This window comes from Benincasa hispida, chromosome 9 (assembly GCF_027475165.1).
Source record: "Benincasa hispida cultivar pf3 chromosome 9, pf3_genome.v1.1, whole genome shotgun sequence".
Classification (NCBI taxonomy): domain Eukaryota; kingdom Viridiplantae; phylum Streptophyta; class Magnoliopsida; order Cucurbitales; family Cucurbitaceae; genus Benincasa; species Benincasa hispida.
Window position 1 is genome coordinate 84520565 of NC_143486.1, and position 14593 is coordinate 84535157.

At 32.1% G+C, this 14593-nt stretch overlaps 1 protein-coding gene and 1 pseudogene across 2 annotated transcripts; one reads left to right on the forward strand and one right to left on the reverse strand.

Moving 5' to 3' along the window:
• Positions 1-238: 238 nt before the first annotated feature.
• Positions 239-2679, reverse strand: LOC120084712 (deSI-like protein At4g17486). Of its 2 annotated transcripts, none has more exons than XM_039040526.2 (4): positions 2369-2679; positions 2050-2256; positions 1151-1438; positions 239-755 (listed from the first exon to the last, which is right to left on the reverse strand). In XM_039040526.2, the coding sequence occupies exons 2-4, from the start codon at positions 2186-2188 to the stop codon at positions 481-483; spliced, it is 702 nt and encodes a 233-aa protein (XP_038896454.1). In that variant the 5' UTR covers positions 2189-2256; positions 2369-2679; the 3' UTR covers positions 239-480. The 2 variants fall into 2 exon arrangements, with proteins under 2 accessions (XP_038896454.1, XP_038896453.2); XM_039040525.2 differs by having other exon boundaries at positions 2359-2574.
• Positions 2680-10309: 7630 nt separating this feature from the next.
• LOC150034135 (uncharacterized) lies at positions 10310-13327 on the forward strand (annotated as a pseudogene).
• Positions 13328-14593: the final 1266 nt, after the last annotated feature.

The following is a 14593-nucleotide window of genomic DNA, read 5'->3' on the forward strand; positions in this document are numbered from 1 at the left end:
CCATAAAGAAACAATCAATGGTAAATGAAAGTGAATGGAAAGAGGACGGAGCCTCCACCAACCAGTCCCCACCATACCCACTTCCATTAATGCCATCTCCACTTGAGTTGACATATTTTCATACAAATCCTTCTTCTTCTTTCTTCTTTCTTCTTCTTCTTCTTCTTCATTCCATCCTTTTCTAGCTCCCCCCCCCCCCAAAAAAAAATAAATAAATAAATAAAATAAAAAAGCACTATTTTTCTCATCTATACACCATTTCAAATTTTGATAAATATCACAATCAAAATCATAGTTTGGTAAAATGATTCATTCAGCTGCACAACACAATTTTCATTGCTCCATCACAATTTTCTTTTCTTTCTTTCTTTTGGGATTAGTAGTAGAAAGGCAAAATGGAAAATTATGCTATTTTGCCTATCTTCTTCTTTTGTTAATTAAACTCTTAAATATTCTATAAACAGAAACAACCAATTGCTCTTACAGCTTTAGAGTCAGAGTTGTGGATGCTGAAGAATGAATCACCGATGATGATGATGGGATACATCGTTTTTGTCTACTTACTTTGACGGTTGAAGTTGGAGGATTGGAAGGCAAAGGTGGTGGTGGGGGCTTAGAAGAAGATGTATCATTATACCTACTTGGTTGGCTTTTCAATTTCTTCTTTACACCTTCATTAAGCTTATCTCCTGATCTTACTTGTCGAACTTTTGCTTCATTCAAACTCGCTGGAAGAACGCAGTTGCAGAAAAGACCTGAAAACCGAAAACATATCAAATTAAGATCACAAATTGTCGTAAGTTTCAATCTCACAGATGTGCAGAAGGTAGTAGAGGGAATAAACGAAGCACTTGCAACGTTATCACTTAGATAATTAACGTCTCGATGCCACAACATTCTCATGAGTCATGTCATGTTATAAACTTAATTATGCAGGGGAAGCTATAGAAACACAGTGGTTATGTTATGATGGGCAGTTTGTTTGTAAACTGGTGATGCTTCATTCAGTGAAAACTTTCACTTCTAAGTTTTCTATGACACAGCAAATACAAGCAGGATGCTTGGTGATCAATATTTGAGAATAGAACAGAACAGAATATGATTATGGAAAAGAGAACAGTTATACTAGGATTATAATCGGTGATCTTACCAAGTCGAGCAAGTCGGTTAACCCAGCTAGGGATTGGTTTCCCTGTCAATCTTACACATACATCATTGCAGAAGTGGTTGCAATTCCTAGTTATAAGATGATAAGTGTTCCCAGAGTACTCTTCGGCTAGTTTCTCCATGAACGATCGAACATCTTTTGGACCTAGATTCGTTCTTCCAATGCAAATTGATTTCCGAAATGTAAAACCAGGACATTGTCTTGGTTCCACCTCAAATATACCTGAAGTTGCATGTTCATGTGCTCCAAATGCATATTCAACTCCATGAACTGCAAAAAACATCTTACTCAGTAAGATATTTGAACTTTGAACACCCTGTACTACTTGATAATATAATTTAAACAAGCTGGATAGATTGGAGATTTCTTTTGGATTTTAATCACAGAAAAACATTGACTGCTTAAGTCATCAATCAAAAAACTCTTATAAAGGTCAAACACAAACTATATAGATTAAGGTCAACAGAAAATCATATAAACAAACAATTAGAAGCAAAAAGTATGCAGGACCTTAAAATTTTTCAATACATCATTCATCAAAATCTCAGCCAAATCAAGCTAGCCATTATATAATCATCTTTCACAGAGATAAATACACGATCAAAACCAGAAAACTTCACAACACAGCCATAAAAACCCCCCTTTATTCCTCCTATTTCTCAAGTATCACAACTTTCAGCCAAAAACAGAACGAATTCGACCTCAGATCTGAAGAAAAACCCAATGGAGAACAAGAAAATTTATTCAAAAAAAAAAAAAAAAAAAAAAAAACCTTGGTCCATTTACAAGAAACCAAACCCTCATAATCTCTGTTAACAACATCCCAAAAAGGGAAGAACAGAAACACAGAAGGAAAAAAAAAACGCCATAAATTGTCTAACCTTGCACACCGGAATGGTAAACCCCAAGACCGAGCCAATACGCATAGCCATTGATCGGCGTTAAATCATATACATTCAAATAAACCGGCACTGTTCCACTCTTCTTCTTCTTCGACATCAAAGCAATTCTGCACAACATTTTCCCCAAACCCACCACTTCTCTTCTTCTTCTTCTTCTTCTTCTTCTCCTTCTCCTTCTCTGTCTCTCTGAAATCAGAATCATACAACACATAAGATTCAATCCGAAGGAATTTGGTTAAAGAGAAAGAAGATTGAGAAACCCAAAAGCGAGAATTAGAAGGAGCGCACAATTCATTACCAACAAAATGGGAAATCAATCGTCAGGGAATTGAGAAAATTGAGAGAATTTTTTAAGGAAAAACCAAAAGGGTTTGTTAGTTGGGGTTTGAAATGAAGAATTATCGAGCAACGGGCCGTGGATTTTATCGGCGGCCGAAACAATTTTCTCACGCCGATCTCTCCATAATCCTCGTTCTTCTCCAATTCTTTTCTCCCTTTTTTTATAACACATTCATGTTAATGAAATTTAATTTATTATTTTTTTTTTCTTTTTAATTTTTTTCTTTTTTTTTTGGGAATTGTGAGGAGGATGGATAGATAACTAAAAAATAACTGAAAAGATAATAACTCCAAAAATCTCAATTTCACCTGTCAATTAATTGGAAAGCTAATTATTACAATTTTAAGATAATTACACTTTCATTTTTTTATTTTCGAAAAAAAAAAAATAAAAACTTTGGGAACATTTTTTCCATAAATTTTCAATCATTATAATTGGAATGATGAACATTTTCATTTTATGTTTACATGTATTTTTTTTTTGGTAGTTAATTATTATTATTCTTTTGTCCTATTTATATATTTTTCTTATTTTTTTTAAACTATCATGTCACTATATCAAAATTCTAATAAACAGGCTAATTTTTTAATTAAAAAAGTGTAACAATGATTTAACTTAGTATGCAATTTGGACCAGCTAAAGAAATATAAAGCTTTTTTTCTTTATATAGTTAGTTTTCAGTGACACATAATATATTCTTTTTGTTATTAGTGCCTATTGGAATCCAAATTTTGTGATGAGAATAAAGTGAACAAGAAGGTGTGGGAATTGAGCTACCAAAAGTTGCACTACTCTAATCTACTTTATTTATTAATTTTATAAGATTCAAACTTTCGAGTTATAAATTGACGTGAGCACAGTTGAACAATAATTGAGATTAGATATTTAAATCTTCTTAACTGTTCATGAAGATGATTGATACTTTAACAATTAAAGTATAGTTGAGATAACATTTTACCCACTAAAATTAACCTATAAAAGGAAATACGGTAAAAAAATTGATATATTCGAAAGGAAAAGGAAAAGGTCAATCTAGTTGAGTTGACTATAAATTTGTTATAGTTTAGTTGGGTTGAAAATTTTAATTAAACCTTACGAGTTGGAGTTGTTCACAGATTAGTTAGAATTGAGAACAAATACGAGCCCAATATTGGTAAATAAAATTAAAAAAAAAAAAAGCCTCCATTTCAAGTATAAAATAAATTTATGTATACATAACTTTATTTTCACTAACCCTCTCTTTGGATTCAAGAAAGTTTAAGAAACGATTTTAAATCGTCTGATTTGAAATCCGATAAATGATTTTAAATTAATTACTTTGTTTGAAATAAAAAAAAATTAAAATAAATATATTTAAAATTTCGTGTTTGGATGCTAACCGGAAAAGAAAAGAAAATTAAGAATTTACTAATATTGGCTTTTGACTATGATGTATTAATTGAAAATTAGAATTTGACGAGATTAATTAAGTAATTTGTTTTCAAAGCTTATGAAATCCTGCAAAACTAGAACATTTTAAGTAAAATGAGATTTGAAATCACCTTGAATTTTAAAATCATTTCATTTCCTGCAATGCATAACAAATCATGAACTGAAATTCCTCAAAATCATGAGGATTCAAACGGGTCATAAGTTTTTTTCACTTCAACAAATTCTAGAAGTATACTTTTTGTTTTCATTGACATCAAACCGTTAATTTCAGTTTAATTCTTTGAAAATAAGTAAACAAATATTCAAATGATCTAAATTAACTCAAACTTAATTAGACTAATTCAAACGAGTCAATTATTTGATTATAATCATCTAATGAACTAAACAAATTTACAACTCTGTTGAATAAAATGAAGAAAAGAAAAAGAAGAAAGGGATTTTTTTTTTTTTTTTTTAATTAAATGTCCTAAGAGAGAAAGGCATCAAATGGAAAGTGTCTTCATACATAAGTTTCAATAAGAAAAAAACAGTCCTTTTATTATTATCATATTTATTTTTTCCCCCAAATATTGCAAAAAAAGGTAGGGGCCAGTTAGCAAATGGCCTTTTCTTGCGGTGTGTGGCCGTTTCATGCCCTTCACTTCCCATTTTGCCCCCCCCCCTTTTTTTTTAATTTGTTGCCTCTCTTTCTCGTTTTCTTCTCATTAACAACCCAACAAAAGTATTAAATTACAAATTTAATCTTTTAACTTTCTTCCCTTTTTTTTTTATTAGAGAGATCTTTTAATCTTACACAATTTACAAAGTTTTAATTTGGGTTAACATTTTCTGATGGGTGTCTAATAAATTTATGACCTTAAAATGTATTAGGTAGAAAGTAGAATTTTTAAGTCGGATTCATAATAATGTATTGACTATCAAATATGTAATGTATTGATAGGTGTCTACCACCATACTTTAGGGAGAGTTTTCATCAAGATATATAATGTATTGACTATCAAATTACGTCATCTCTTTAAAGTATATCTAATAAGGCATCATCACATTAACATACTATTGGTGTTAATAGTGTTGCACGAAAAACTCGTATGTGTTTTCATTGTCGCGACCTCTGGTGAGCTTGACTTCCAACCTGATTTTTCATGGTATGATTGTAATTTGTTCATATTAATAAGTCGTGAGACTTACAATGAGTTTAAGACCTTCTTGAATCCCACTCGACTATTCTCGTTAGACATCTTTTGTTTTTAGTAGATTTTTCATGGTATGATTGCAGTTTGTTCATATTAATAAGTCGTGAGACTTACAATGAGTTTAAGACTTTCTTGAATCCAACTCAACTATTCTCGTTAGACATCTTTTGTTTTTAGTAGATTTTCAGATTTTCAATTTTGTATATAATAGATTTAAGATTTAAGGGACATATTCAATAAAAAATTGAAAGTTTAAAAGCTTATTAGATGCAAAATCTAAAATTTGATGACGTTTTAAATATTCAATTGAAAGTTTAAAGAGCCGAAATTAAAAGTTGAGGACTAAAATTATAATTTAATAGATAACCCTATCTATATTTTTCTATAACTGAGCCCATATGATTTTGAGTCTCGTAACCGCTTCCATACCATATTATTTGTTTGTTTTTTTTCCTATTCCTTTCTTTGTGGTGGTTTGATATGAAAGTAATATCGGATCATGTGTGTTCGAGTATTCATTTGTTTTTGTGAGAAAATTTTGGATCAAGTGTTTTGAATGGTTAGAAAATTCTCAAGGCTAGTGGATGGAATGACTTGGATGCCCATGAGATGACGCGAGTTTTGAGGTCCTTGTCTCATGAGAATTGTCTTTTTCTTTTTTACTTCATCATAGATTTGGTTTTGCGCTTTCGGCATAATATTTATTTAGTCCTAATTTTATATACATGTATAAAAAAAAAAACAAAAAAAAAACAAAAGGAATTAAAGAAGGAAAGAAAAGAAGAGAAAATTAGGAGTAGTTGCAAATAGGAGTGTGCAAAGGTCGGTCAAAGTTACTTTTTCGATCAAATTGTTAGCGAACCGATTATGATGGGTTTGGTAAATATTTAAACCGACTCCGATCATCGAGGAGTGCATCTATCCGTCGATTTAATTCTTTCATTTTTTCAAAAAAATGTCGGTTTGGATTTTTTCCTAACTGACGCCGACCAAGTCCCTTCTCTTCTTCGAACGACTGCCTTCGATTCGATCGATTTTGGTCGTCGGTTTGGTTTTTCAGTCTATCATACTCACCCCTAGTTGCAGATATACAATCATTGATAGATTTTGTTATATTTGCAATTCTTTAAAAATGTTGTTATACACTTAATTATTAACCTTGAAAGTGCTACCCATTGCAATTATCAAAAAATTATGATAGTTTTTAGAGTTTGATTAGACTTATCTTTAATTCTTATTGTTGGTTGAGAGTTGTCCTAGGCAAGACCCAAGTCTATGAATGGGTCCAACTTCAAAGAAAAATGGAAGGTAGCATGGAGAAATGCACTTCCCAAAAAGGTAAAGTCAGAGTTGTGCTCGGTTTGGCACCATGCAATCTCGAGCACCACAAACTACCTTGACATCGATAAAGTTACACGTAACTACAGACAACTATTAGAGGAAAAGCACTAGAGCCTCATTCCACAACTCCAAAAGAAAAGGATAAATAATTTCCAAAAGAAGAACTTTGACCTTACTTTTGTGCTTAGCTGAACTATACACTCCATGTATCTTAGCCATCAAAGTATTGTAAGCTTAGCACTACACCAATGCAAGGAAGTTTCACGCATCTTAACTCGAAAAGGTGAGACCAAACTATGAAAAGCGAGTCATAGGTCAAGTCCACAAGGAGCCGCGACAATGATGAATGCATATGAGTTCCCCACGTCAACACTATTTACACCAATGATAGTATATTAACCTAATGTCTTGTTAGATATACTTTAGATAGATGACTTAATTTGATAGTCAATATATTATCTATATTAATGAAAACCCAGCAAGGTCATTATTTTTGCACTCACAATGTGCTAAACTCATGGGGAGACAACCAAACAATGTGGGATAAAAATTTAAAGTTAGACAAATGTAATTTTGATATTTTAAAGTTAAAAAGGAATAAACACAATAATTAAAACTAATGACTAATTGTATGACCTAAGTATCTTGACCATTAACATTCTTATTCTCATATAAATGTTACTTTTATCATAGTCTTTAGTATATCATGATATTTTTATGTCTCTTCAATGATATTATGAAAATATTAATCCATCATTCTTATTGATGTTTGACTTTTTCTAGTGTCTAGCACATATGTGTATACATGTCGGGATTGTGAAATTAAATGCGAACGCAACATATCACATGGCATGAATGTTGCTATGACTATACATCTATATTTTCATACTTGGTCTTTATGTTTGGTTGTTGGGTAGCATCCTCTATTCATTTCCTCACACTTAGAAAAATTTTCACTACAAACAAAATATTCTCCTTTTCCAAATTCACCACTTCTCCTCCTTTCACTCCTTATTTTTCTTGCTTATCCATCCCCATTTTCTGTTGTCTTTTTTATTTCCCCACTCTATATTAATGAAAACAGAATGATAGGAACCAAAGCAACTATTTATTGAAATTAAAAAAGAATAATTTAATGCTTCTAATGAGCTTATTGGGCTGGCCCAAACTCAAAACCAAATTTAGGGCTAGTTGTGTGTACTAAAGGCCCAGGGTCACAGTTTAGATTTGGGCCGTGAATTAAAGAGATTGCATCCAAACCAAAGTAGGAGTATTTTAGTCTACTAAAACAATTGGGGTAATTTTTAAATTCAATAAATTGATATTTTTATCAATGAAAATAATGGTTTACATTATGAATATTATAGTAATAAATAGATGTGCACTTAGTGTCCCAAAAACCGCCATGTGTCACCCTTCATATCGTCCATGTGCCTTGTAATTAATTATTCATGCTTGGTGTTCATGTAAGTTCATATCCTACTTGTCACTTTTGTCTATAAATGGTGAACTATACATTTATGAGAATTCCACTTCAAAATTCCACTAATTTTCATATTATCAAATGTTATAATTTTAGTTATTTTATTTTATAGTATATTTTTTATATTTAATATTATTATATTATATTTTCTCTATATCCGTGTTCCCGTTGTGCTCCTCAAATTCACAATACGTTATCACCACGAGCTCTTGTCATTTTTCCCACTAAATGTAGGTCCTAAAGAAACATGGATCATTTACATATGTTGAATGTTTAAAAAATTAACAAAAAATATCTATGTCACAGATAGTGCAACTACACACATAATACTTGCAAATAAAAAATACTTTTCCAAATTAATAATGTTGAAAGCAAAAGTAAATACAATATCGAGTTCTGAAACTCGAAGGTTTTGGAAAAGCAATTATTTTACCAGAGGAACAAAATTTACAATTGAGAATGCAGTATTCTCTAGTCAATCAAAGAGAAATCTTCTAAGTTTTAAAGATATATGTTGCATCGTTTATCATATTGAGAATGATAATAAGAATAATGTTGAATATCTATATATCATATCCACTGTCTCAAATACAAAACATATATTGGAAGAGTTGTCTACTTTATCTTCTAGATTGTATTATACTCATATACGAATAATTGAAACAAATGAAACAATGAACCTGAAGTTCACGAATCCAAACATATTTATAATTTGGTATGACCCATTAGATCATCCAGGATCTATAATGATAGGGAGAATTATTGAGAATTCAAATGGACATCCATTGAAGAACCAGAAAATTCTTCAATCTAATGAATTATCATGTGATGCTTGCTCTCAAGGAAAAATGATAATTAGACTATCACCAACTAACACTACAAAAAATTTCATTTTCAGTGACAATTTTTTAGTGGCGTGAGAAAATTTTATTGCTAAATGGTAATTTCATTTTTAGTGATAAAATTTACATCGGTATCACTGAAACAATATGTGACGCACAAACCAACACCACTAAACATTAAAATTCTTTAACAATATATTACATTGTCTCTAAAGGGTTATTCAAAAAATATAATTAAACAAAAATTCCATTCTTTTCATTTTTCCCTCCATTCTCTCTTTTTTTCCAAACTCTCAGCCCATCATTTTCCCTCCTCATTTCTCTCTTTTTATCTTTGATTTTCCTTAACCTCATTTTTTATTTCTCCAACCTTCTTCCCCTCTTCGTTCCTTCTCCCAAAATCAAACCTCCAGCATCTCTCTCGGCATCACCTCTAAATTAGGTGTTTCTCTTCTCTCTGTATTCCTCCTCACTCCCGTTACCACAATAGGACGAGAGGGAAATGGCCCTTCTTCAAGGTTAATACGCAATCTCGAAGCCCAATTAGCTCACGGACAGCCTCCTCAACCCTGGCGAGTACGAGAGCTTGGTAAGAGAGAATGTAGAATGAGAAATACATTCGATTACGGCAACATTCGCAACTAAGGGGAAGCACCTACTCCTAACAAAAGCGAAGCGAGCCGCGCTACCCCCCCGAACCTCACTCTCCGTCAATCCCCCCGCATTCCCCCTCTTTATTAATTTTATTGTTTAAAATTTTTATTTTTATTTTTGGATTCCCCTCTTTATTCCCCCTATTATTATAATTTTGTTGTTTAAAATTTTAATTTCAGTTTTTGAATTCCTTATAACCCATATAAAAATGTGTAAAAATATTCTAAAAAATGTTCTTCATCATATCTAATTTATGGCTAATTTGATAACACCATCTTTTACTTCTTTTTTTTTTTAAAGAAATATATTTGTTTGATAATTATTTTTGTTTCTTGAATTTATTTTGAAAAATGTAGTCCACTTTGAGAAACTATATTTTTAAAAAAAAAATCTTTCTTCCGAAAAAGTGTAAATTTTTCATTTGGATTCTTCTTCATAAAGGCTCATAATACCATTTATAAATGTCAATCTCGTTACCCTGCTCTTCATCTATCTTCAAACTAGTTTGTTTTGTGCGAGAATCACTCATATTTCACAATCAAGTTATTTTTCTTGTAGTTTGCCTCTCTCAAGAAATCAATCGATGTCGTTGTCATTCAAACGCCTATTTCACTGTTAGGCAGCTAATCTTCAAAAGTATGAATCTTACCCAATCTCTCTATATTTACTTTACCCTTATTACTTCTCAATAGACATTGGTTCGAAGAAGAAGATTATGAGATGATGTTGTTGTTTATTTGTTGGAGTTAAGAACTTTGAGAAGAACTTTACCCTTATTAAAACGTTGGAAGATTAAGGGTTTCAATCATACGTGTTATTTTTCCACTTAATATGACATTGACACTAATAAGATCTACCTAACTTTGATTAGTAATTTGATTGACTATTTACATTTTACCTAAGACTTAGATTCTAAGTTTGATTTCTAATTTAGGTACTTCACTTTTTATCTGTTATGGATCGTAGTTGGATAAATTTAAGAGATCGAAGGTCTAGTCAATATTCTAACGGTGTTGATAATTTTATCGAAGTCGCGAAGAATTATTTAGATGAAGAAGGAAGAACAAGATGTCCTTGTTCAAACTGCCTGAATACAAATTGGAATAACTTAGATGACATAGAACGACATTTATATAAATATGGCATGTCTCCGAATTATAACCGATGGATATCCCATGGAGATACAGTTGATCTTTCTACATTTTTAAGGACTAATTCAAGGTTTATAGGTGCAACGTTTTCAGATTCAGTTGATAGTAGAGAAGACAATGAAAATCTTAGAGCAAACAATAGAGATCATAGAGATAATGTGGAAGATGAAATGCTATAAATGATTCATGATTTGTATGGTCCAAATTTTGAAGAAACTAGAAGACAATCGAATGAAGAAGATGGAACAAGCAGAATTTTTCATGAAGTAGAATAGGAGTTATATCCAGGGTGTCTAAAGTTTACTTCGTTTAATTTCTTAGTGAAACTTGTGCACATTAAGGTGTTTAATCGTTGGAGTGATAAATCATTTAATATGTTACTTGAATTGTTAAATGAAGCCTTTCCGGATGGTGTAAAGCTACCTACCTCATACTATAAGGCTAAGAAAAGACTACGTGACCTAGGGATGGGATACGAATCAATTCACGTGTGCAAGTTTGATTGTGCATTATTTTGGAAAGAGTATGCATCGCTTGATAATTGTCCACATTATGGAGAGTCGGGATGATTAAATGATGGAAAGGGAAAAAAATTCCACATAAAGTGTTAAGATATTCTCCACTAAAGACAAGGTTGCAAAGATTATTTCTTTCAAAACATACGGCTGAGGATATGAGGTGGCATAACGAGAAGAGATGTGAAGTTGAAGGAATACTTCGACATCCTAACGCTGAGGTTGGAAGCATTTTGATAGTCAGTATCCTTGTTTTGCTGCAGACTCTCGTAATATCAGATTAGCTCTTTTTTCTGACGGTTTTAACCCATTTGGAAACATGAGCACATCATATAGCATGTGGCTAGTTATGCTCATTCCATACAACGTGCCCCCTTGGAAGTACCATTTATGTTTCTATCTCTACTCATCTTTGGTCCAAGGTCTCTTGGTAAAGAAATTGATATTTACCTACAACCACTGGTAGATGAGTTAAATGAGTTGTGGGTTAATGGTGTTCGAATATATGATAGCTTCAGTGTTTCTTTCTTCTAACTTCATGTTGCACTATTGTGGACAATTAATGATTTTCAAGCTTATGATGATTTATCTGGTTGGAGGACAAAAGATTATAAAGCATGTCCAGTTTGTAATGTTGATACAAGCTCAATGGGATTAGAGAACAAAATTTGTTATATGGGACATCGTCGGTATCTACCTTTAACACATGCATGGCGCAAAAATAAGCAACATGATGGAAAACAAGAAATGCGAGCAGCTCTGAATATATTATTTGTACAAGTTATTATAAATCAATTGAATTCAATAAGTTTTCATGTGCTCAGTAAGAATCCCGCAAGACGTGATAACAAATGAAAAAGGATAATTAGTCAGCACAATTGGACTAAAAGAAGCATTTGTTTCAATTTTCCATATTGGCGATACCTTAAACTACGTCATAATCTTAATGTGATGCAAATTAAGAAAAACATATGTGATAATTTGGTGGGTACTATATTGAACATCGAAGGGAAGACTAAGGACACCATTAAAGCTCGTGAAGATTTAGAAAACTTGAATATAAGGAAGGAGTTTCACATACAAGAAATCGGTAATAGACGTGTTAAGCCTTATGCATTTTACACATTAACTGCTACTGAAAAAGTGAAATTTTGTACATTGTTTAAATCTATAAAGTTTCCTGATGGTTTTTCTTCCAATATATCCCCGTGTGTAAATGTGAATAAGGAAAAAATCTTTGGTTTAAAAAGCCATGATTGTCGTGTTTTATTACAAAGACTTCTCCACTTGGCATTCGACCATAACTATGCAAGGATATTTATACAACTATATCAGAGTTGTCTAATTTCTTCCATGGTCTATGCAAAAAAAAACTTTGAGCATACCAGAATTAGACAAAATGCAAGCTGATATAGTACTCATCCTATGTAAGTTAGAAAAGATATTTCCACCAGCATTTTTTACGTAATGGTCCATTTAGCTGTCCATCTGCGATGGGAAGCAAAATTGTTGGCCCTGTTGGATATAATTGGAGGTATCCAATTGAAAGGTATGTAAATTCTCTTATATTTTTCAAGTCTCACTTTTATGTTGTAGGCTGATAACACATGTGCTTTTGATATTATGTATTAGGAGCTTGTGATATTTGAAACAATATGTTAGAAACAAAGCTCGGCTAGAAGGTTCAATTGCTGAGGCTTACATCATAAATGAATCTTTAAACTTTTGTTCTATGTATTTACATGGAATTGAAACAAAGTTTAATAAAAGTGATCGGAACAGTGATAACATTGATGATGACAAGAGCAATAGTGGATTATCAGTTTTTTCTGGACATATACGATGGTTAGGTGGTAGCCAATTTCGAAAATAAACTTCTGAAGAGTTAGAGAAATCACATTGGTATACTCTAAACAATTGTGATGAAGTGGAACCTTATCTTCAGTATGTATCACTTATAACACTCATTTTATATTTGAAATATAAATGGAAGATTAAACTAACTTGTAAAGTATAGGGAGCATATGAGAGTACTTGAATCAAATAATGGACATGGTGATTTGCATAAGAGGCAACAACTAGAATTCCATGCATGGTTCAAAACAAGGTACACCCTTGAGTGTGGTCATACCTCTAAGTTAGATAAGTCTATATTACCTAAACATTGTCTTTTATGATTAGGCCCAAAGGTTGCATCGTGATAAAATGATATCTGAACCTCGCCTCGCTCTTGTGACATGCTATGTTTCCCCTATTCATTCCCAAGTAAAGGGTGGCAAGAAAGACAAACTTGCCAAGTTTGATTGATATGGTGCGTCAGTCTGCCGCTTTGACGAACCAACCAGGTCGCTGATGATTTGTATGCTCTTGCTTGTGGTCCAAATGATTGTGCTCGATCTTACAGTGGGTGTATAGCAAATGGAGTTCGATTTCATACAAAAGATCGTGATAATCGTCAGACCATGCAAAATAGTGGAGTTACAGTGTTCGGTGATGATGAATCTGGGCAAATCATTTTCTATGGTGAATTACATGAAATAATAAGACTACAATACATTTATATGAAGGTATTTAATCTTCTTAAGTGTGTATGGTATGATACCAGTTCACGAAAAGGTCGAATTAAGATAGTTGATGGTTTTTCATCGATAAATACTCGTTATCGATGGTATAAAGATGAGTCATTCATCCTTGTAAGTTAAGCTGTACAAGTATTCTACTTAGATGATTACAAACTTGGTCAAGACCGGAAAGTTGTCAACAATTTCAATAGAAAAATGTGTAGGATATTTCAAAACTTGAAAGTGATGAAATAGAAATAACGGTAGATGTAACCATACTTACATGTTATCCTCGAGTTGAAGAAAACCTAGATTCACAAACATTTAATAAAGAAGATGTTGAGCCTTTGACTATTGAAGACCAAGTAGATTTACTTGTACAAGGTAATGAAGTAGCATCGACTAATGAAGAAGATTTTGATTTCGATCATTCTAGTGATGAGTTAATGAGCACACATTCAAATGCATCACTATATGATGAAGATTGTGACAGTGACGCATAAAACTATTTGTAAGGCTATACATAACTACTTGAACTTACATATATGTATATGAATCTTAGATTATTTTTTCTTTTATTGTTATGTTACAAGATGTCGTCAAGAAGTCTTGGACCTGGAAATTGTAGTAGGTTCACCTCAAGCGTCTCACAAGTAAACAACAATAATGAAGATTCTATTAGTGAGCAAGAAGTTGGTTCGATAAATTCAAATGTTCAAGGTAATGTGTTAATTTCTATGAATAAATATTCAAATTTCTTATAACCTTAAATGTACTAATATTTGATATTTCTTACAAAGGTTCTGGTACTTAAAGAAAAGGTCGAGGAGCGACTAAAGGGATTGCTCTAGAGAAGTATGTCAAATAAAATGGTCGTATTTCAATTAAAATTGAACTTGAAAATATAAAACCCATTTGTAAGAACTTGTTCAAGTTGAATTCTACCATTGGAAAAGAGGTATATGGAATAGTACCTCTTCAGTGTGAGCAGTGGTTAGATGTCTCTAGAGAG

Excerpts from the sequence above, each read along its gene's own strand:
- LOC120084712 (XM_039040526.2), bottom strand. The coding sequence starts at position 2,188 with ATGTTGTGCAGAATTGCTTTGATGTCGAAGAAGAAGAAGAGTGGAACA. Across the intron at positions 1,439-2,049 it reads TTACCATTCCGGTGTGCAAG|TTCATGGAGTTGAATATGCA; the intron begins GTTAGACAATTT and ends TGTTTTTTGCAG. Across the intron at positions 756-1,150 it reads TAACCGACTTGCTCGACTTG|GTCTTTTCTGCAACTGCGTT; the intron begins GTAAGATCACCG and ends TTCGGTTTTCAG.